Below are 24,046 nucleotides of genomic sequence, written 5' to 3'. Positions count from 1 at the left end.
TTCCCCCCAAATCGAGCACTGAATAACAGTAAGACTCTATCCCCTATATCAACCATAAAAGTTAAAAAAAACATAAAATTTACAAGATTTTAAACCTTATGTGATGGCCCCTGGCCCTATCATAAATTGAATTAATAATGTTAATTATAAAAGCTAGAGCAAGTAATGCAAGAGTACCCTAGGTCTATCGCGAATGGCAATTTGAGTACTGTGGTTAATTCAGAATTCTTATGAATAATATCACACAGCCACCTCTAATACATGATGTAGGTGGCTGTGATAATATTCAATAGTTTGATGCCATAAAATGGTGTTAGTAACCCTTATGAGAACAGGGTTAATTTGACTAACACCATTTTATGGCATCAAACTATTGAATATTATCACAGCCGGGAAAGTGGACTGGTCCCAGATCTGGGATGACATATCTGGACATATTCCAGATCTGGCACCCATATATAACCAGGTATGGAATTAGTTCAGATCTGGCATCACAGATCTGATCGTATCTGGCATCCAGATCTGACCAGATATGGAATATGAAATTGGTAAAATTTGTGTTTTAAGAGACAAACTAACATTTTATGTTATCCACACTTTATTCTCATAAAATCGAAGCCTAAAAAAGATAGTAACCATTGACAGAGAAAATGAAAAAAACTTTAACTAAATTAACGCATGAGTAAAAAAATTGTTTTTATTTGTTTAGTTTGTAGAGTGTTGTTTATTGTAGGCCTTTCACAATCAATGTTGTTTTTGTGTCATATGGTTGCCAACCATTTGTTTTAGCATAAGTAAAGGACCATTAAAAAAAAGTAATAAAGTACTTAAGTTAGCCTACGATAACATTGTGTGTAGGCCTAACTTATCTATGGCTTACTTTTTTTATTATTAATTAACTGGTGAACCCCTCTTGACATTTTCTTTAAAATATTCCAATTTTTTACTTCATTGATAGATAGGCCTATGAGATCAATAAATGATTAAATCTGTAGGAACTGTTGTAGTCAGTCGAATTTCGTTTGGTAAAAGTTCTACCGAGCAAGACAATTTTTGGGAAATGTTATCTTACAATTACGAGACCTAGATTCTCGTTTCTCGTATTCGTAATGGCTTTCGTTACCTTACTTGATTAGAAGTGGCCGTGGTGTAGTGGCTAACTGATCGGAGTTCAATGCTAGAGTCCCTAGTTCAAATCCCGGTCGGGCATGTTCAAAACTTTTACTAACAATTTTTTCACTTTTTAATTTTTATTGAATTTTTAATGCATAGTTCATTAGGTTTTAATGTTAAAACATCTTATATACTTTTTTATTTTATTAAAATCATTTTCTTTATAAGTAATCTGGAACTCCTTCTTAAGGGAAGATGCAAAACAATGTTACTATTTAAAATGCATAACAACCCACATAGCACAGAATATTTATTTGATATCAAATAAACGTTCAATATATCAAACTATGTCAAATCAAAAATTTGATATTTATTTGATATTCATTTAATGTTCAAAATGTCAAAGTCAAACAATGTCAAACTTTGAATATTTATTGTATCTTCAAAATATCAAAGTCAAATAACATCAAATTTAGAATATTATCTAAATATTCTTAATGTTAAAAATTTGATTTTCTCTTTGAAAATTTCCAAATATACTAGTTTTAAAAATTTTTAGATTTAACTTTTTAAATTTTTTAGAGTAAAGAATTAGTCCCCAGCCTACAGGGGCCCATTTCATAATAAACTACAAGTTACAAGTTACAACTTGTAACTTGTTATTTCCATTAGATTTGCATTGGGCAATCAGCTGATTTACTAATAATATTAGTTTGTACTTTATTATGAAATGGGCCCCAGTTTGTAACATGGAGGTCGGAGGTCAATTATCTCAAAATAATTAATAATAGGAAGGAACACTGAACACTGTAATTTTTAATTAATTGATGATGGATTTTGACTTTTCGGGGGCGGGGGGGAGTTGTTGGAACATCTGATATTTTTCTGAATCTAGGCTTACTACACATTTCAAGAAGAGTGAATAGGAAACACAGCTTTTTTAAAAGTTTTGTTTATTAATAAAAAAGTCAAACTCTTAACGATTGGCCTTATCATTTTATTTTTACTAGTAAATTAAACCAAACGTAAATTTAAATTTTTTTAAGTGTAATATAACTCTAAAAATATGTTAAGTATCTAGTTTGAGCTTGACTTGGCCCATTCGTATGAAAGGAAGAGAGGAAGACTGAAGACAAAACACCAACTTAATTCTAACCTAACTCAGCAAACAAAACAAAACAAAACAAATTACAAAATCCGCGCGACCAGTGGTGGCCAGTTTACTCACGGTGTGGATTTATTTATTTATTAACCAACAAATTGCCCATTTTGAGGGAAAGTACACGATTTATGTAAAATGTACCTATGACAACTAACTTGTTGAGTAGGCTACACAAGTAGTGAAAATACTATGGAAGCAACAAGAGTATCAAGATTCAAGAACAAGACATAACCTCAAATCAGTTAACTTAAGTGTGCTGATATTTTGTTTAGTGTGTGTCACTGTTAGTTTAGAGTTGTTATTTTTGTGACTGGGTATTGGCATAACCTACACCGAACATCTTTTCACGTTTTGATCCTTGGAGTATGTAAGTATAAGTCACTATACCTAGTAAAATAGACGTATTTTAGGCCTTGGCCTTACCTAGACCTAAGTTAAGCTACTGTAGAAATTAAATTGGCCAACTTATCATTCCTAATGCCTTAACTTAAGTATAAATAGATAAATCTGAAACCTCAAAATAGGCAATCTGTTTTAGAGGAAGTATTTTTCTGCATACTAATTAGGCCTAGGCGTAAGCTACTAAGTTAGGCGGCTTGCTTAGTTCTTACTGAACCAGTAGTTTATTTAGCTTCAAAGGGCAACTTCCGGATGAAAATAGTGTTCAATATATAGGCTAGTAAGTAGGACTAACTTACTGGTTTACAAGGCAAATGGAATACCATACTGTGTTGTAATACCTTGTTAGGCTAATTTTGAAATATTACTAAGTTATGTGGGTCATATTTTACGTCAGTCACTAACTTAAGTTTATGTAAATTCACCATCAAGAATAAGTTAACTTAATTTAGGCTAGCCTAGGCCTAACATATTCTACCTCAACCAGGTTACAATTTACCGGTATTATAAAAGAAATAGCCTAGCCTATTTGAAATCCATTTTCCTTTTAAACTGAATTGGGGTACACTTCCGTATCTGTTGTCAAAAACAACTGAATGAACATAGGCTATAACGATCGATATTTTCATTCGGTTGTTTTTGACAACAGATACGAAAGTCTACCCCTGTATTGTCTCTTAGTCTTTTGTATTTTAGTTGTTGTCTGCTTCCTTTACCAACCAATGATTAGGCCTAACTAATCTTGATACATATTTAGGCCAGAGAAAGGTATGCATGAATTTAACTAAAAGTAGTTTTCTCTCCATTGTTTCAGTTGATAACTCTGCAGCTTTGGTGGAAGTTATTATTTGGTAGCAGTGAATAATTTGCCTACGGTACCAATTCTCCCGAGTGACAAAGTGGCTGTTTAGCAGCCTGTAGGCTGGGAAGGAGGAATAAATTTTTTCTTTTGCAATCTGCATCTGAAGCCAGCTATCTTGCGTAAGTTTTTTTTTTATTTACAATCAGACATTAATAATAGGTAGACATACATATATTTCAATTAGGTTTTCTCAAAGTTAAAATAAAGTTTCAAACTTAGGTGTTTTTATTTCAATTTTTCTGTTTGATACGCCATGACTGTGTATGTCTTTTTTGCCATAACGGGTACAGTTCCGCAGAGAACCTGCAATATATTATCGGATGAATAACATTATATATCAATAATTATCCGATTCAATACATCGTTCCCTATGTTTTTTCACTATGTAAACATCAAATTGAGTTATGATTTGCAGATTTGGTGAATTGGTTTTGCAATATTAATATCAAATCAGATATATATACTGTCCGATAATATATCGCAGGTTCTCTTAGTAACTGTAGATAAGTTAGGCTCTACCACCAAAACACAACCTAATTCATGATAGGTACCTATTGGGTAATAACGTAGCCTAAGGTTCATCACACAGTTAAGAGAGTTTCTCTTTTTTGTGACCCACTTATACAGGAAGTCTTTGATTTACACTATATAAATATTCCGGCAGTGCTAACTTGTGCAAAAGAAAACTGTATTAGTTGAATTTTTTTAAACGCACACATAGGCCTATACACACACCAAACTACATCCGACCGTTGCACTCATTTCAGTCAGTGCTCACCCCAATATTTGTCCGTTCAAGTGACTGAGGATTACTTTTGCCACTACCTAGGTCAAAATTTTCAATTTTCAAATTTAGATTTAGCTTTAACAAGGCTACTCAAAAGAAGCAAATGCCATCAAAATATAAAATAGATTTCACTAACAATTTAATATGTGTACCTAGTTGTAGGCTATCCTGGGTGTTGATCAGGAAAATTAAAATATATACAAATTCTAGTGCTAATACTAATCTCTTTTATACAGAGGCAGAACCGGTACGCAAGAACACTAGGATCGTGGTGTAATGGAAATATATGTTGTTGCTACTATAATCAAGAATTGGCTTCGCCCAGCAAAGTTTAGTATTGATGCAAGGTAAATTTATTGTGTTATTTATAATTTAGGTTAAAGAAAAGATTGCTTATCTAATTACCTAATATAGAACTTATCTAACTACTGTGATGTTTTCTTTTCAAATTGTGAATTTTCAGTGACAGGCTATGCAAATGAGCAAAACTTAATCTGCGGTTTTATCCATCTCTTTTTTCTTTATTGTCAAGAACTCAATGCCTTATCGACAAATTTAATTATAAAGTACAGGTATAGTAAAAAAATAGGTCTTAAAAATGCCTAACGAAGGGGTCCCCAACCTACAGCCTGTGGGCTACATCCGGCCCTCGTGCAGTTTTATTCCAGCCAGCAGAAAGCCAGCATACGTTTTTGATAATTATTGTTTTTTATAGCAAACACCAATTATATTCTCCCACGATTGCGTAAACACGTGTGGTCAGGTGGTCTCAGCTATATCGTGATCATCTCCCGTGATCTCGCCAAGACTCACGAGCATATTATACTGCAGTCTCAACGGTGCCGTGATTGTCTTTTGCAATCCCAGCAACACCCTTCATTGTTGACCGTGATTTCCTTGAGGTGTAAAAAGAGAACTTTGTCAATGAATGCAGGCTCAGCCATGGGATATTTATTTACCTCGAGGCTCATACCATAATTAAGAGCAATTAACTGTCTCTTCCCCATTCAACAAAATTTGTGTACAATACCCTGTCTCCAAGTTGGCAGGTTAACGTATTTAAATAGGAACATAGTAAATGTCTCTCACTTGCTAATTTTTTCTCAATAGGCCTAGGGGAATATTAGTAGTAGTCAAGTAGCGGCAGATTAATTTAAATATATATATTTTTAATTGATCCTAATTGGCAGAACTACAAACTGAAATCTTAAACTAGCTGACATTTTAAGTGTCAAATTTTATAGCCTATTCTCACTAAAAAAATCATTGAACTTTTTGTCAAAGATTTAGCTTAGAATGTGATTACTTCTTAATTGCACATCTTTCGTTAGAATTAGAGGCATTTATAATTTTATTTTATGAACAGAACTATATTTTAGATTATTAAAAAAGGAAACTATGTAGTTTATTTGTTTATGGATAGATTTTGATAAAATTTGGCAAACTTATTTTCTTTATCCTATACTATTGACGTATGCTCAAAAAAACTTTTTACCTTCTCCATGGCTGCAAACCTAACCTTGTTAAATCTAATCTTCATTCAATTTTTATCTTGTATATTTTTTTATATTATCAGCAAGTTAGGTTAGCTTATGACAGTTTAATTTTATAATAGAATGCTCTCATTTTGTCCGTAGTAAACCTTAATTCAATTTTTTCACAATCAGCAAGTTTGGTTAATTTGGTTAGGTTACGACATTTTAATTTTATAATAGAATGCTCTCATTTTGTCCGTATCACAAAAAGCCTTTACCTTGTGACAAATGACAACTACAATCGCATCGATAGTAGATGATGTTGTGATTCGATAGAGTAGCGAACAATTAACGTTAGTCGCTAAATCAGTGGCGTTTTTAGACAAAAAAAGTGCTCACCGAGGAAAAAGGGTTGGAGACCCCTTGTCTAACATATTATATTTTATCTATAGCTGTCTTAGAAAATAACTCTGTTGAACCTCTTTTACAGGAACAATAGAAAACTCAAGAAGGCCATTTGGGAGATGAAGAAGACCAGAATTATTTTTTTTGTAAATTGTACATATCTTTTTTATATTTGTGTTTAAATAATTTTTAATTAAACTTATTTTATCATACAAACAAACTTTTTTCTTTAAAATGTTTTCCTTGAATGCAATTTTGTTTTAAACAAATATGTTTTGTGATACTTTTGTTAATGTTTTGTCAAATAAGAAATATATATATATATTTACATTTTTGGGTCACCCAAGAACTTTAACAAACTACCTATAACTTCAGAATAATAAGTCAAATCAAGGTAAGAACAGTAAAGAAGTCTGAACTGATATTATTTTAATCGCCATGAAATTTGAAATGTGAAAAAATGCAACCTAATTCTTCTAAACATATTTTACCAATAAATGTATGAGACATTTATTTGATATTCAATTTAATATTTATTTAATGTCAAATTAAGTGAGGTTGAACCTAAATTGACCATTTATTTGATATCAAATGAATGTTCGCGAATATTAATTTAATATTCGAATGTCAAAAATGTTATTTCAATATTTATCACCATGATATTTAAAATGTGAATGTAAATTCAATCATATTCTCTTTATTATATTTTACCAATAAATTTATGAATGTCAAATTTGATATTTATTTTATATTCAATTTGAATATTTATTTGATGTAAAATTGAGTGACGTTTGAACCTAAATTGAACGTTTATTTGATATCAAACGAATGTTCGTGAATATCAATTTGATATTCAAATGTCAAAAATTTGATAGCTATTTGATATCAAATAAATATTCGGTGCTATGTGGGAATGTTATTATTTAAGTATTTTAACCTGTAGGACCATGTTACCAGAAGAATAGAAGCCTGTATATAGAAACAAATAAAGTACTGTAGGCCTACCTATGGAAATTGAATTTAAGGTAAAAATAACAAGATAAATATTTCAATTTGTTTTGTTTGCAAGCATTTTTTATATTGTTATTTCATTGTGTTTCAACCACTATTTCAATTGTGCAAAGACAGTCTGGAGGTAGCATAAATTAATGAGCCGGTTCGTTATAACCTAAACGTTACCTTCCTAATCGAACCTAACTTCAAAACACTTAATACAGTCACAAATTCACATAAAACCCATCCTACCTTCCCCACATGCCTACTTAACTAAGAGCTGATTATTTAGTTTCAAAACAAATTGATTTAATTCCGCATTGAGTCAAGTATAAACAGCTGTTTGCTTTGCTCACACAGTCCTCAGCCCACATTCGAACCCGTCCAGACCACGCCATATTACCATCCGAACCGCGAAATGAACCTTAGATTCGTAATTTTAGCCTTCGTTTTACATCCACTTAGGAATCTTTCCGACAAAAACGGATTGCATTTTTGGAATCAGCGTGAAAAATACTGTAAGGAAACATCTAAAAATTGCATCATTTCTTAATGTAGACATACTATATAATTGCCAAATATTTTATCGGATGAGTAAGTTAAATACATTTCATCTTAACAATGCATATCAATATTTATCCGATTCAATTTTTCAATTTAAAAAAATTCTTTTTTTCCAATGTATGTCGCTAAACATAAAATTGATTTATGGTTGGTACGGTTTTTGTTCATACCTATTTAAGAAATTAGGCTAAACTACTGTCTAGGACTAATTTACAATTGACCAAAAATAAATAATAAGTTAGGCCTATTAAAAAGAAAGGGTACAGTTTCATATCTTTGGCTCAAACAACCGAATGAGTAATATTAATTATTCGATTGTTTAATTCGATATATCGGTTGATATTACTCATTCGGTTGTTTGTGCCAACAGATATGGAAGTGTACCCAAAAGAAACAAAACAAATAGGCCTAGGCCTACCTAATAGCAAAACAACCAAGGATAAAACAATAAAATGCTTCTTTAATGTTTGGTTACCTCGGTAGGTGTACCTATGGCTCTGGGAAGTGGGATTTTTTAAACGTTATTTTTTTTATATCATATGGTAAATGTATGATGAACTTAAATTCAATAGGCCTAGGCCTACGATATTAAGTTAAGTTAAAATCAAACCGATAAGTTTCATCTGATAAAATAATTAAGTTATTGTTGGTTCTCTGCGGAACTGTAACTTACCCAGTAGGTAACATAGGTAAGAAAAATAGCCTAAATTTTTATAAACTCATGAAAAAGATCAAAGTTAACTTACCGTAGCCTAACTTATGTAGGCTATTTAAAAATTTATCTCTTTAACAAATCATACACAAAAGATTCATGTTGATTTTTAGAAATGTTACCTTTGTTATTAGGCCTATTATAAACTAAAAAGTAGGCTACACAGTGTAAAGAGTCTCCTTAAAAAAAGATCTTAGGCATAAATTGTTCAATATTGAAATAGGCCTTGGCCTACATGATAAATATGTACGGTAAGTTGTATCGCCTAAAAGTGAACCGATTACGATAGGTAAGTTATCGCATAGGGTATATTAAGTTAAACAAAAATATTTCATCTGATAAATTATCGTAGGCTAGGTTCTCTGCGAAACTGTTCCCCTGAATATGGGTAACTTAATCTAAGTAGGCCTACTATAAGGACACAGATATAGTAGCTAAAAGAAAGTTATAGGATACATTACTTTTTTAGGTCTATTTAGGTAAGTTAGGGTTATATTAAGGCCTACCTTTCTTAGTTTAAACTTTCTACCGTAGGCCTACATTCTTTGACGGTGAAAAACACATTAAACACAGATTGTTGTATGAACAAATAAACATAGTACTGTGACATCATTAGACACAGATTTTTAACAAAACACTTGACAGGCCATACCTAGGCTAGGCAACACGGCCGTCTAGGCAATTAATGTAACAGACACACTTTAAACACAAAACAACTTTACATGACACAGCACTTCCTCGCTTCACCGCCTTCCTTCAAAAGTTTATACTGTTTAGGCTATATTTTGAAGTTAAGATTATCTACCTCAGCATTCTGATTGTCTGTCTCACCATTCTTCCACTGCCTTGGTACAATCGATGAAGACCTGTGAGCCCAATTTTATGTCTGCTCGTACCGTACGTCTTGATCTTCACTTCTTGGTTATCTGCATAGTCCTTTTGTTATGGGCCCTTAGCAGCATTATTATAAGTGGGCTAAGTTAGCTATTTGAAGCAGTAGGTCCCCTCTTATTGACCTACAGTATTTAGTGTTCAATACTTGATGAAGGGTCCATAAGCTCAGTTGACACAATATAGTCGACTGAGAGTTCAATATTAAACTCACTTACCTTTGTGGTAATTATATCGACCTCCGGACCTCACGCGAAATTAAAAATTTCTTTTTTCAAAATAGCCGAAATTTCACGCTGATTTCAAAAATGATTGTCGTTTTTTTCGGAAACGTCCCGTTTTCCCGGAAAATGGGAAAAACGGGAAAAATATTTTTTTTCTCAAAACCCATGGTGTGGGTACTCAAATTATGCGAAATTTCCTCCTGAACAAGAATATTTAAATTTTATTACGATCGGACCACTATTAAGTAAAATATCACCAAAAAACGGGAAAACGGGGAATTTTTTTTTTGCTCAAAACCCATGTTGTGGGTACTCAAATTGTGCGGAATTTCATCCTGAACAAGAATATGTAGTTTTTATTACGATCGCTTTTAAGTAAAACATCACCGGATAGGTTAACTAACCTAACATAACCTAACTTAGGTTTAAATTAGGTTAGGTTAGGTTAGGATAGGTTAGTTTAGGTTAGGTTAGGTTAAGTTAGGTTAGGTTAGGTTAGGTTGAGTTTTGTTAGGTTAGGTTAAGTTAGGTTAGTTTAGGTTAGGCTTAGTTGGGTTAGGTTAGTTTACTAGGATAGGTAAGTTTAGGTTAGGTTAGGTTAAGTTAGGTTAAGTTAGGTTGGTTTAGGTTAGGTTAAGTTAGGTTAAGTTAGGTTGGTTTAGGTTAGGTTGAGTTTTGTTAGGTTAGGTTGAGTTTGGTTAGGTTAGGTTTGGTTGGGTTAGGTTAGTTTACTTACAATACTCATGTTATTGATAAACTAACCCCACCTAACCTAACTTACGAACTTAGGTTAGGTTAGGATAGGTTAGGTTAGCTTAGGTTAAGTTTGGTTAGGGTAGTTTACTTACAATACTAATGGTCTCTTAACCTAAGTTCGTAAGTTAGGTTAGGTTGGGTTAGTTTATCAAATAACATGAGTATTGTAAGTAAACTAACCTACCCAACTAAACCTAACCTAACCTAACCAAACTTAACCTAACCTAACCTAACAAAACTCAACCTAACCTAAACTAACCTAACCTAACCTAACCTAACCTAAGCTAACCTATCCTAGTAAACTAACCTAACCCAACCAAACCTAACCTAACCAAACTTAACCTAACCTAACAAAACTCAACCTAACCTAAACCAACCTAACCTAACCTAACTTAGCCTAACCTAACTTAACCTAACCTAACCTAAATTAACCTATCCTAACCTAACCTAACCTAATCTAAACCTAAGTTAGGTTAACTTATGTTAGGTTAATTAACCTGTCCGGTGATGTTTTACTTAAGGGCGATCGTAATAAAAACTACATATTCTTGTTCAGGATTAAATTCCGCACAATTTGAGTACCCACAATATGGGTTTTGAGCAAAAAAAAATTCCCCGTTTTCCCGTTTTTCGGTGATATTTTACTTAATAGTGGTCCGATCGTAATAAAATTTACATATTCTTGTTCAGGAGGAAATTCCGCATAATTTGAGTACCCACACCATAGGTTTTGAGCAAAAAAAATATTTTTCCCGTTTTTCCCATTTCCGGGAAAACGGGACGTTTCCGAAAAAAACGACAATCATTTTTGAAATCAGCGTGAAATTTCGACCATTTTGAAAAAAGAAATTTTTAATTTCGCGTGAGGTCCGGAGGTCGATATAATTACCAAATTGGTCACTTATTCAGACCAAAGTCGGGAAAGCTCCTTCCTATTGCCTATTCTTGTGTCCATTGGCGGAGTTTCATCCGCTCTTCATCAGAACTGAGTCTACTTGTTCTAGGTTAACCTTAACTTAATGAATGAGGTTTGAGTTGAATCTAAAATGCAGTTTGATTGCATTACTTACCTACGTAATTTAAATGGATACGATTTTATTCACAAACTGTTAAAACCTACTTAGGTTGCCGTCTTATTATCAATAGCAGAATGCACTAAACCTTGAGGAGTATGTTCTAAGACTAAACTTAGTAAACTTAACGTAAGGCAGCATTACTGATTCTGTCTTAGTTAGCGAGTGAACTGCAGACGACCGATGAAAAAAAGATATATTAAATGAAAAAAAACCTTATTTGATAAAAAAAGTCTTAGTACTTATGTTATATCATTATACAGTAATATGAAAGTACAGTAACTTATCTAAATATTTTGGGGCAACATTTGAATGACTGACTGAATAGATAAAGCCACCGACGCGAGGCCTTACGGAAATTTAATTTAGAACAACCAGAACGAAAATAACTAAAACCATTGATTATTAGATAGTGAAATCTTATCTAATATTAATTAGTCAAAGATAACACTTAACTTTTAGCAAGTTAGGAAACAATAAGTTAGTAGACTTTCACCCACGGCATCGTTTACCGTCGCGTCGTACTTATTATATAGCATTGCCTACTGAAGAAACGTAGCTTGTAGAATAAACATGTAAATATTTATTTTTCAATCAATTGCGATACATTTTAGTAGATAATTTGTTAACTCCTGCCAGTATTTTCGTAAATACATTATTATCCTAGAAATTGTAGAGTTATAATGTGAATACGGTTTGACTGTTACTCTATGGATGAAAGAGTAGTCGTTCTCTTTGTCTCGAGTAAACGACAAAATTGTAGGTCGTAAAATGTAAACAAATAAAAAGAAGAAGAAGGTAGCTCATAATGTTAATCTTATGGGACAAAATTAAAAATGTTTTTTTAAGATTTTATAATAATTACGGAACAAATATTTTTCAACAACTAATGGTCGCAAGATAAAGTGGTATAGAATCTTTGTGCAACACATCAAGTTGATAACTTTAGGCATTCTCGAGATTTCGATCAACATAAAGATGCATTTCACACCAGTATGAGAATTCACTTCGTTCATTCAATTAATTATTTAAGTAAAAAGTGTTAGAAATTTCATTTGTTGAGTAACTATAGTACGTTACGTAACATATATATAGTAGGAATACACAGAAAGTATTCAATGCTTTTTAGAGGAATTTCTTTCTGAGCAGCGCGTGGATAGCTGATAGCCCCACTGAGTGTTTTTGAAAAATTGATTTTAAGGGGCTGTAAATTTATTGATAAGTAGACCTACAGTGTAAACATTTCTGGAGACACTTCAGACACAATCAAAAATGAAGATTGGCAGTCAAATCAATATAATGTAAAGGGAGCCTTCATTTCTTGTTATACAGCATATTTATGTCAGCTAGAGATATTAAAGAACTCATTACTGTATCTAGTTGGGAAATCTGAGTAATATAGTTGGGAAATTCGAATAATATAATTAGGAAATCCGTGTAAAATAGTTGGGAAATTCAAGTATCTCCCCCCCCCCTCAAATATGTTTTTCATGACACGCCCCTGTTCGAGAGTTTGCTATATTAGGCTATTAAGTGTCAAACTAATTTGAGAAAATAAAAAGCTATATTGATTTAATTATCAACATTATGTGGTAGGTACACCCGATCAGTCACGACCAGTTTTAAAGTCTTGACATTTTTGCCCGGTAACTTATTTTTGGAATCTACTAAATATGTTATTTACTATTTTGAGAAAACAAAAATAGTTACGTCACGTATCGGTTCCTAATGCTATTACATTTTCCTTACATCTGTTATTTGAGCTCATCGCCCTCGGCTGTCGTTCCTCGTTACTTAAAGGCAATCAAGATAATTTGTAGTAAACACGAATTACAAGAAAGATAAGTGTGAGTAGTACAACGTGTGTAGTGAGTAGGTGCTAGAGGCTATATGTGATCCGTTTATTTCTTGGCATTAAAAATAAAAGGGAGAGTAGTCCATGGGAAATGGCCCATAGCTAGGGATGAGGCACGACGTTGCGACGGTGGCGCGCGGTGCGGCGAGTGTGCGCGGCGCGGCGATCAGAGCGCGCTCCTCGCCGCTTCGTCAGTTTTGCTGCGATAGTCGAGCCGCGCTGTTGTGTGTCTGCTAGTCTTGGACAGTCGCGAGTTTGTTTGTCCGTTGCTTAGCGACAAGTATGTGCGGTTCGATATAGACCAGTACGAGTAGTGGTGTTGTTGTGACCATGGCTTTATCTGTGTTTTGTGTGTTTCTCGTGCTTATGTACAGTGTCTCCGCCAGTCCTATATCCATGGTAGGCACCGGCTATGAAGGGATCACTGTCACCATAGACCCCACGGTACCGGCGGTCAACTGCGGGATAATATTGGCTAACTTTGAGGTATGTCATACAACTATCCGTCACATAACATTTTTTTATATTTTTATTGTATACAGGCTAGTGATCATTTCAATTTAAAAATATCTTAATTTTTTTTAAATATATTTTTCGAAAACAATTTTATGCAGTTTTTTTGTTAAAACGTTTATTTTTATCAAATTCAAACACACAAAAATAAGTTTTAAAATCAACCCAAAGCCAATACATTTTTCTTATAACGTTTGTCTCTAAGCCTCGGATCAATTGTAGATCTCCAACACATATCGGTCGTTGGTTGGTCCGCACTTCGCAGGCAGATTACAGTTCGATCTGCGATCAGGTATTTATTTCCCTCGGCGAGATCGCACGTTTTCTCTTCTCGGGGCGAAAGGTCTTGACTTCGTCAAAATTACAGACCGATGATTACCTTCACCTTCGCTCGACGATCTTTACTTTCTTGTGAGATGCCAATAGCTAAATAATTTCTCTGATTCCTTAGTTATTGTAAAATTATCGTTCCATGCATAATGTATAAATCATGTATTCAGCGGAAGCTTGTTCATGTTTCACTACATTGATAACGTATCGCGTTTGCTTACATGGAGATGTTAAGTTCCAGGACAAGTGCTCAAATGTTACATAATATTTACTTAATATTGCTGCGATTTATTTTAATTATTGCCAGGAACATGATTTAAAAATATTGATAAATTGTTTGAAACCATATATAACATTGAAAAAATACTTGGGACAATAATCGTCGTATGTATAGTATCGTATAAATAAAAAATATGAATGTCAAATGACAGAATATACACGTCGAACGAAATTTTCTCATCGTATACACGAGGTCCTTTTCTAGCGATGTATTTTCTCAGGTTATAGGATTTCATTCGCCTGTTATGATATTGTAGCTGTTTTTCAATTTCCCCAAACTCTTCACTAATATTTATTTTACAAATTGTGACTACATTTTTAAATGCCGTATTAAAATTATTTTAGTTTTTGCAACAAATTATATTATTATTCAATTATAACACTGCATTCAATATAACAATTTCATTAAATCAATGTTGCGTTTTATACCTTTTTGTCTATTTATTTTATCGTATTTCTTTGCTACACATATATAATCGATTGTGTTAAAAATACAGTGATGATTAAAAATAATATGCGTGCACATTCTATTAATAACATGGTTTTGTTTTTAATCCAAGCCTAATAACTCAATATACGCCTAATAGATAGAATATTGCCGGCGTAATTTTCTTAAACAAATATTTTGCTCATGTCATTTGCTGCATGCAAGGAAATTGGCATATCTATGGTGATATGATATCTAGGAGAGACTGTTTTTATGTTTTTTTAAGTTTGATAGCACTATATCTTGCTTCCGAAGTAGGCATATTTTGCAAAAAAAGTTTTTTATACTTATGTGTTAGAATATACAGTACGTATATTAAAAAAATTAATCCCACAGGTAAATTTTTCAATATCAAATTTATAATATTTATTGTATTATTTAGTCACTCTTAATTTTAATTTAGTTCACCCCAAAATACTAACTTGTTCTGTTCTGTAGACCGTAGGTGTAAATGTAAATAATTTCCGTTAGGCTGGAGAACATTAAACTCATTTTCATTCAGCTAAATCCATCACAAATATAATTACTTCCCAGCAAAAATGGAAATGCATTTGGAGCCATTGATTATCTCTTCATTATTTTCAATCAAATAATGAATTGCAGGAAACTCGTTATTTTGTTCAATAAATCATAACCAAGCATTACATTTTTAATAAGTCTATGATCGTGCTAAAGCATTATCAGACTCATATTTTTATCTAGCTGTACTATATTACAAAATTATATGTTTTGCAGTTTAGCCTCATCTGAGTTCTGAGTTAATCGAATCAAGTATCAATATGTATTGATCGTTAAAAAAATACAATAATAGCTTAAACGCCCATATTTCAATGTTGTACATTTTGTATCAAATAGATAGATAATTATGCGTGTACCGTGATTATAGTAACTGTTGTATTAAAAATAGGACCGAGTAGACCTATTTGCCTAGGAAGAGAAACAAGAGGCACATTGAGACAGACTAGGCATTCATTTGTCAATTAGCAAGTTAGCAGGTACCCGTGGGTGTGGGAACGTCGCTCTGGGTACGTGATAACTGCTATACACACTATACTGCTACGCGATAACATTCAGGTACACTATACACTATACACTGCTGCTACACCGTCAACGTCAATAACAACAATAGGTATATAGGCTGAGTCATTTACAAATAAAACCATGCACAAAAAACATGAAACAAAGCTTATCCATGCGTAAATAATCATACTTCTCGTATTGTACATATGTATATCACTGTAAGTGCATTTACATTGTCTATTGTAGTTAAGTGATAACTACTAGATACATGACTATACTCTTGTACACTGCTATGCAATAAAGTTCAGGTACATTATCGTTGGTATAGTGAATGTAAGCCTTTTCAAATCCAAGTAAAACCAACATTAGATACCAGAATAACAACAACTTACTGTAAGACAGTTAAAATAAATTGAAACCAGGAAAGCTGGAGAATATAAAATTAATAACAGTAGGAGTCATCACAACCATTATAACAGCCTACATTATACTGATACTGCTTGACAACACATTTTAGACACCGTCACAATACTTTTTCTGTCAAAATATTCCAAAAGTCGTATTCGCAATTTTCGTAAATATTTACTTCAGTCTTGTTTCAAGGGTGTATATTTGGATCAGACAAACACAAAACTACTTGGCCCCCCTCCACTAAGGAACTCGTTAAATGTACACATATTTTGAGATTGTCAAAACCTTGTAGAGTTGTTGATGGATATACTGTATTCTCAACGATGTCAATGCGAGCTGATTGTGACTTGTGGGTGTTGTATGTAGGCCGGTGTAGTGGCACACCTGAACTGCTGTACTGTGTTTGTGTTTACACAACTGTATAATCTGTCTGTGTTGTACTAGACACTCCAGACTAGGGCATAGCGACTGACGAAAACAAAGCTACCTACTTGTATTTTGAAATTTGTATTAAAATCAGGCAAATGAAGCATATCGAGAAATAAACGTGTGGATGATGATAATTTATTAAAATAAAATAGGAGAATGAATGCTTAAAGACTTACATTAAACGAATGTGTCTGGTAGAGTAGCCCATCGTCGAATGTCTGAAACCTTGGCGTATATATCAGACTTAATTAGATTGTATGAATGTATGTATACCTTATGCATACTAATCAAGCAGTATTTCATGCCATGAGCATTACTGGAGTTAATCGATGGCTGTAGATGCTAAATTAATTTGACAGTTCTATAAACTTATTGTAGGCAAATAAATTAATGTTAAATGCTTAATTGGTTGTTGTTCAGATTTTGAGTCGTAAAGCCTGACTATTTCATAAAACTAGAACTAGGCAGTATTTTCCCATTTCAAATTTGTAGCCAGTTTCAAAAAAGATGCACGTAATTGATTTTAGTCACCTGCAGAGTTTACTGATATTAATTATCGAATTATGTTGAATATTTTTAGCTGAGCTAAGCTGAAAGAACATCGTACAGTTTTAAACAACATTTTATGTCACATAAACCATCTCAGCAACAAACTATAAGAGCCAAAATACAATTTTAGCCCTGAAAATGGCTTCAAGGCCGCACTAGATATATACTTCATATTTTAAATGATTAGCTACAGCTGGACGTATAGATGAAATGTCTACTTTAGAAGGCTATCAGCGTTTCATTAAATTGCATTACATTAAAATTAGATTTTGTGGATAAATAACAATTTTAATCTGAAATAATGATGTGTAATTTACACTGGTTAAGAATTCTCTGTGGAAAATGTATTTTTGAACATCTCAATTCGTTTCAATAATACGAAGTCAATTTCAACAGCTGATTTCAACCGTAGTAAACTTGCGATGATAGTCGAGTACAAAAGATCTCTCGGTTATAACTAATAACCACATTAAAAGTTACCAACTCGCTTCGGACTCAATAAATATTCTTTCAGGTCCATTTAAGGCCATTTAATTCCTCGGCTCTGCGCTTAATCATAGCACCATCTTTAATTAGAGATTCTCGCCTGTATTTCACATTTATTGAAGCAAAAATTACAGATTGCTCTCATTTGTAAACGCCCGCATCGCTTTATCTGGTTTAATTTAACTTTTTTAAATTATTCACTGCCAGTTAACTTGTTAAATCTGCAGTTCAACGCCCAATAAAGTCGTTCGACACCAATTATTTTCACGGAGCTTCGTTCCAAACACTGTACCTACGTTTGTTAAGTGGAATAAGTGTTGATGGTATTTACGAACACTAAATTTGTTTTGATTAGTTTTGTAAAATATCTAGGCATGGCTAGTTTTTAATTTAGACGTGTCTCCTATGGTTTAAAATATATAGTATACAATTAATTATACAAAAACAAAAGTAGATTAGTAATAAAGTTAGGTTTGGAATGTCCATCAGTAGTTGAAGTTACGAGATTGTTTACCGTAAGTTGACGAACAAATCGGTTGAGATGTCGTAACTTTGGATGGCTGACGGACAAGGCACAGGGCTAGCTGGGCCGGAGTTGTTCAAACAAGTTGAGTACAAACCTCCATAGCTGTTGGCGAATTGAGTTTACGTGAATTGTGTCAAACTTGGGCAAAACGTCATGAATACATTACTTCAGTATTGCTTTAGTTTCTGCTCTTGTTGTTCTGGTTACCTTCAGTGGCTTTTATGACTGTTGAGTACAACAGGAAAACGTGTTCCTAGTCACATTGCTTTATAACGCTAGTTTGGAAAAACATTCGTGTTTTTTTTTTTTTTTTTTTTTTTTTTTTTCAATTATAAATTTATTTCAATATGTCAATAAATTCACCTGGGCCCTACCATATTTTGCCACAATATAACTTCAGTAGACTTTAAAAGGTACCGTAGTTCAAGGATATGTTGTTATCAAGGAGATGCTGTGCTATCGATGTTTAACTACCAGCCGTGCCTGTGATGCCGTCGCCTCTTCTTCACGAAAGTGAGAGCGCTTTTCCCACGCCATTGTCCAACTGTTTTCTGGTTTTTACCTTCACTTTACTCCGCGATCCTCATAATTGCTGGTAATATTCCCTTCCGCCTCATCGCAATACCGGCTCTGAGAGCTGAGAACTTGTTATAACAAGCATTAATTAAACTTATAACGTAACACCACAACACTTGCAATGACTTCTTGTTTCTCAGATTTGTATTCTGTACTTCCGTAAGCTATTTCTTGAATGATTACAGTTAAATTACCTTTGTCGTTTTGGAAAATTGCACAATAATCGGTTTATTACATATTCTGCTCACGTTTTAAAATATTTGTCTAAATTAAGAGTTTACAAATAAGTTTGCTGCATAAAAAGCCGGATAAGTGGCAGATGGATAGCTCGGAGACTGGCCACTACTACATCAGCCCTTGACCGGGATAAAGAACGGTCTGAGCCGCAGTCATGTGTTTTACGTGGGTCAGAATGTTTAAGCAGGCACCTGACTCGACAGCCCTTTTACTTTTAACTTTGGCCGATTTTAGTTTACTCTATAAGGTTTCCTTTTTTTATCCACACAGTAATTCTCTTGTTTCCATTGGTGTTCAAAATCATTTCTAAATTATTATTACGTAGATTTACTGTGTTACTAAATCGAATAGCCTAGTTAAAAAATGTGGAACTATATAATTTATTTGTTCTATTCCTCAAGGAAAGGGCACTGTTGAATATATAAACAACATATACAATTATTTTAAATCATACAAATGCATCAGTAAATACATTTTAGAATACACACTCACGCACTGAAGTTGGCTGCAAAATTATTAAATTACATTATATGAACACAAGTCGAAACCTTTTGTATTTTAAAATTCTAGTTACTCTGGTATGTGGACTCTTACGCCCAAAACTATGTTAAATTTCACCTTGATCTAGTACCAATCACCACATGACCATGCACAGTTGAATCTATTGCGCTAAGCGATGTAGACATCTCCACGACCCACTCTCCAGCCAGGAGAGAGAGTGTGTGGTAGAGATGGAGATGACGCGGTATTCAGGGCAAGGCCTGTGATCCCTCACTAGGCTTATAGCTCGTCCTCGTCGGGTGTTAGAGGATAATCCGGTAAAGCACGTCGCTTAATTAGTGTGTTTGACGCTAGCGCCGAGCAGCTGACAGCCGCTTATCTCCTTATCACGACCCTGTGTTGATAACAAACCTTCTCTCAGGCTAATCAACCTCTAGAGAGACGCGCGGCGTTTAAACAAAACCATTTCTCCAAGACGCGCTGCTAATGATCTGATTTTTGTGCCCAGCCTTAGTAATTACTGATCGGATTTTCAATCTTGGCTGTGATAAGCCGAGTTTTTTTTATTGAAATGGTTCGATTCTATACTTATTTTTAAAGTACTGCAGGCCTATATGGTTTATTTATTATGTTTTAGTTTATTAATGTTTTTTACTTGTTACTCGTAGTTTTATGATTTTCTTATTTGTTTCAATTTACAGTATCTATTCAATACACCTTTGATAATATGGTACTCGAATTTCAATATAATATAACATAACGGAAGATTTTTGTTAAATCGGTTGTAATTAAATTCAACCCTTATGACTAATGATTTGTATTTTATTTTAATTATTGCAGGGAAGTAAAACAATTTTATTCACAACGAGCACTCCGAACAACGCTTGACCACAATTCTCCCCTATTAACCCACGGCTGTTTAATTTGAATCGGTACAAACAAAGAGTTTCCGACCACTTACGAAAGTGGCAAAATGACGCCTAATGTATTAGACTCATTTATTATAACAACAGTATCTTATCTCGACTATAATTTCACATTCAGAAGTAGCCACACGGGCGCCTATTACATTGTTCGTAAGTGGGAAATTTACATTTTCGCGGTGCACATAAATTAACGTGCAGCTCAGTGCTCAGTGCGAGCCGATTTCGCAACATCGATGGCTCGAACCTCGAACGCTAACGAGGCGCTTAAATTGCTACCTCCGTCCGAGATACTCATGTTTTCTAAATTAACAAGCCAGGCTTATTAAACCCGGACAACTGGATCATGATTGATGTCATTTAATTTAAGAAGCCTCGTCCTTGCACGTACAGCGTCAGACTAAGAATTTATGGCGTGAAGCTTCTTTCATTAACCTGAACATGAGGGTACACAGGCCACTGATATGTCAGGACCACCAGTACACTACTGTACTTACGCCAAACATTACCACAAACAGTTAATTACCACACGAGTATTGACCCGCGACCCTGTTATCACTGGTTCCGCTGTGTCTTATCTATTGTTTCCGGTCTTTGCGTAAACGATGCCGAGTACTTCCTGTTTCCTAACCCCTCGACTTTACACCTAGATAATACCACGTATAATCGTCCGCTTAGCTGTAGTAATTGAGCCGCTGAACTTCATTTAGGCGTAAACGCGTTATGTCGATGGCTTAATGACGGCGTTTTAGGGCCAATTAGGCATTAATAACCTTTTGACCCACATGGTTGAATAGCCGCCGGGCACACGAGCCTTTACTTGGGCATTGTTGGCCGGCATCCATACATTAATAACAGCAGTAGCCGTTGTAATTTAGTTAGACACTGTGATCATCCTCGACTAATCAAAAGGGATGGGTGGATCTGCTATCTCCTGTCATCGGCTGACAATAATGCAATCAATTTGGAGACTCAGTATCTGATGATAATTATTTCTTTTAATTAAGTAGCACGGTTCATATTTTAGTTGTATCAATAGTATCAAACGTTAAAACCTATGAAAGAAAATTAGCTATTAATACATGTACATTAGTAGTTGCAATAGGCCTCCAATAATTAGTTATCGCTAATGCAGACTGCTCTTCGACCTGAAATCACAATACCATGTGTCGAGCTAACCCAGTTACAACATCAAAGCTCTATCCCGACTTCTGTCGCACGATCCCTTTATGAATATTTCATTCACTTACTCTTTGTGTAACTCGCCATATTTCAGACTCTCTGGTACTCCACATCATTTAGGTTAACTATATCTCATTTAAGTTTGGGGACACTTTCGTGTTGGCATAACAATTAAATTGCATTAGAGAGAGGTGGTTCAAATCACTGTTTATGGCAAATTTAAACAATCACGCTTACATCGCACAAGTAATCTTTTCTTTCTATTGTTTTATTATTTCGCTCGAAATATAACTTTCTCGGACCGGGAACATAAATTCAATTAAGGTTTATTCATACGCATATTGAAGACAATTACTTCTTTACATCAATTCAATCTTTGTGTTTAGAAATTCAGCTCGGCCAGTCACACGACCCCAGGTGGAAACCCGCATCAGTTAAACTGAACAGTAAACTGCAATAGTGGTGCACACATTCAATAGTATATTTACACATCTGTATTCTTGCATACGGGCGGAATCACCAACATTCAGAATTAATCATAGTGATGTAAACAATGACAGAGGTGAAATGGCGCACGTTATCTTTGATACTTTTTGGAGGGGGACACTCCAGACCCAGAGCTTATGTGCCGTAATGTTCCTTAGTAGCATTTATAACGGTACTGGACCAATATGAGACCAACCAAAGATCCGTTAAAAGTTACAAGAGTCACGCCATATTGTTAGTGCAGTATGAATACCGAGAGAATCGAGGCTGAAGAGAGTGGAGAAGAGCCGGTAAGGTAAGCGGGTTTCAATGAACGTTTTCGTGCTGGGAACGGTGATGAGTGAACGGGTTGGCCTACAAAGCGAGGCCGTGACGCAAACCACCTGCCACTGCCATCGCAATCGCGACCCATAGCGTCTAGCCTAGACGTAGAATATGCAAAGACAACTACTATGAGACAAACCATTTGCCACTGCCATCGCAATCGCGACCCATAGCGTCTTACCCAGCCTCAGTACGAAGTAGAATATTCAAAGGAAATACGCCAGGACAAAGCTTATTACAGTATCTATATATTAATACGCAAGCAGTTTTCTTTTCACAGTCATAACTCAATAACGGCTTTGATGGATTTTTAAGTTTGAGGTGTCAAATTAAAGGTATTTTCACGTAGATGTGCAAATACGTCTCAAAATATTTAGAAAGGGCACCACTTAAGTACACTTAAGGGCTAAATTTTGGAAGGCGGCGCTATCTGTTTGACATTTGATCAAACTAATTTCCCTTTGTTTACAAATAACATATGGACATAGTTTGAAATACGGTAGTTTTTAAGGTTAACCACAGACTGCAGGACTTAAAACTTCCAGAGCAAAGCTGGAATTTATAATTTGTTTCAATCTGTTAACTTATTCTGGTTCATAATGAAGAGTTTCCTATCAATACTAGACAACAAAGTGTTTAAGAATAAATATTTAATTCTTTTTGTCTATCGTAAATTGATTTACCTTAAATCGTATTTTACTGATTATCATGTAATTACAGTTTGATGTGATGAAGTGATTATTCTATTCACAGGCCAGTTATCCGTTACATTACCATATTATCATGTAATTTACAATGTGTATCAAAATTCCAATTCCTTTTATCAAATGCCGCCAGTACGACGAAGAACTGTGAGTGGCTGGAGGGAACGCGAACATGACCGCTTGCATCAACCTCTCAATTGAACATTTGATGGGTACATCGTGGTAATACCACCGTTGTGATAGTCCAATCTCGGACAAATGAACGTAAAATGTTTACATTGTAGTGGCTTACGTATTTTTAAGCAAGAAAAGACTGGCCGAGACAGTTAAGTTTGTACTCTTTGTTGCCATAAATGAAAGGTTCGTTTACCTCATTTGTGCAATTCACCACAATTAACTTCGGGTAACTTCCAATCTGAAAATAGGACTATGAGGCTTATATCCAGAAATTATTTGGATAAAGTTCGTCAATTCAGTTTTGCCTTTACCATGGTCAGCTCCAAAGCTCATTATGATGAGAAAGTTTCACAGGGGATCTACAATTTTAAGATCTATGACATGTTTTACCACCGAGTGGGTCCTCTAATTCCTCAAGATGGTGATGATCCTGAATACGCACAGATATATAAGTAAGTACGACAATGTCACCAGAACCCAAAGGAGAACTAAGCACAATAAAAAATAAAAAATGCAATGAAAAAATATGCAGGAAATAGGGTCACAATGCCAACCCATTTGCAAATCTTTGAAGACTGTGGCAGACATTATGTAGGGACGAGAACTCCGAAGAGTCAAGTGAGATTCTTATGTAC

General features: G+C 34.3%; 1 protein-coding gene and 1 long non-coding RNA gene across 2 annotated transcripts in view; both read left to right on the top strand.

The window, feature by feature from the left end:
- Positions 1-2,319: 2,319 nt before the first annotated feature.
- On the top strand, positions 2,320-4,649 carry LOC128986917 (uncharacterized). Its single transcript, XR_008490172.1, has 3 exons — positions 2,320-2,642; positions 3,489-3,655; positions 4,560-4,649. It is a non-coding gene; the product is annotated as an uncharacterized LOC128986917 (long non-coding RNA).
- Positions 4,650-13,478: 8,829 nt separating this feature from the next.
- The window catches only part of LOC128986350 (calcium-activated chloride channel regulator 1-like), an 81,155-nt gene continuing 70,587 nt past the window's right edge, over positions 13,479-24,046 (top strand). The window contains exon 1 of the mRNA XM_054406679.1: positions 13,479-13,757. Within this exon, the coding sequence (XP_054262654.1) occupies positions 13,602-13,757 (156 nt within the window). The 5' untranslated portion in view covers positions 13,479-13,601. The remainder of the gene's footprint in view (positions 13,758-24,046) is intronic.

The sequence above is a fragment of the Macrosteles quadrilineatus genome, unplaced genomic scaffold (assembly GCF_028750875.1).
Source record: "Macrosteles quadrilineatus isolate MER2022 unplaced genomic scaffold, UCM_ALF_1.0 Scaffold_2__2_contigs__length_208266976, whole genome shotgun sequence".
In the NCBI taxonomy this organism is placed as follows: Eukaryota; Metazoa; Arthropoda; class Insecta; order Hemiptera; family Cicadellidae; genus Macrosteles; species Macrosteles quadrilineatus.
Note: the sequence above shows the minus strand (reverse complement) of the source record. Positions and strands in the feature narration are given on the sequence as shown.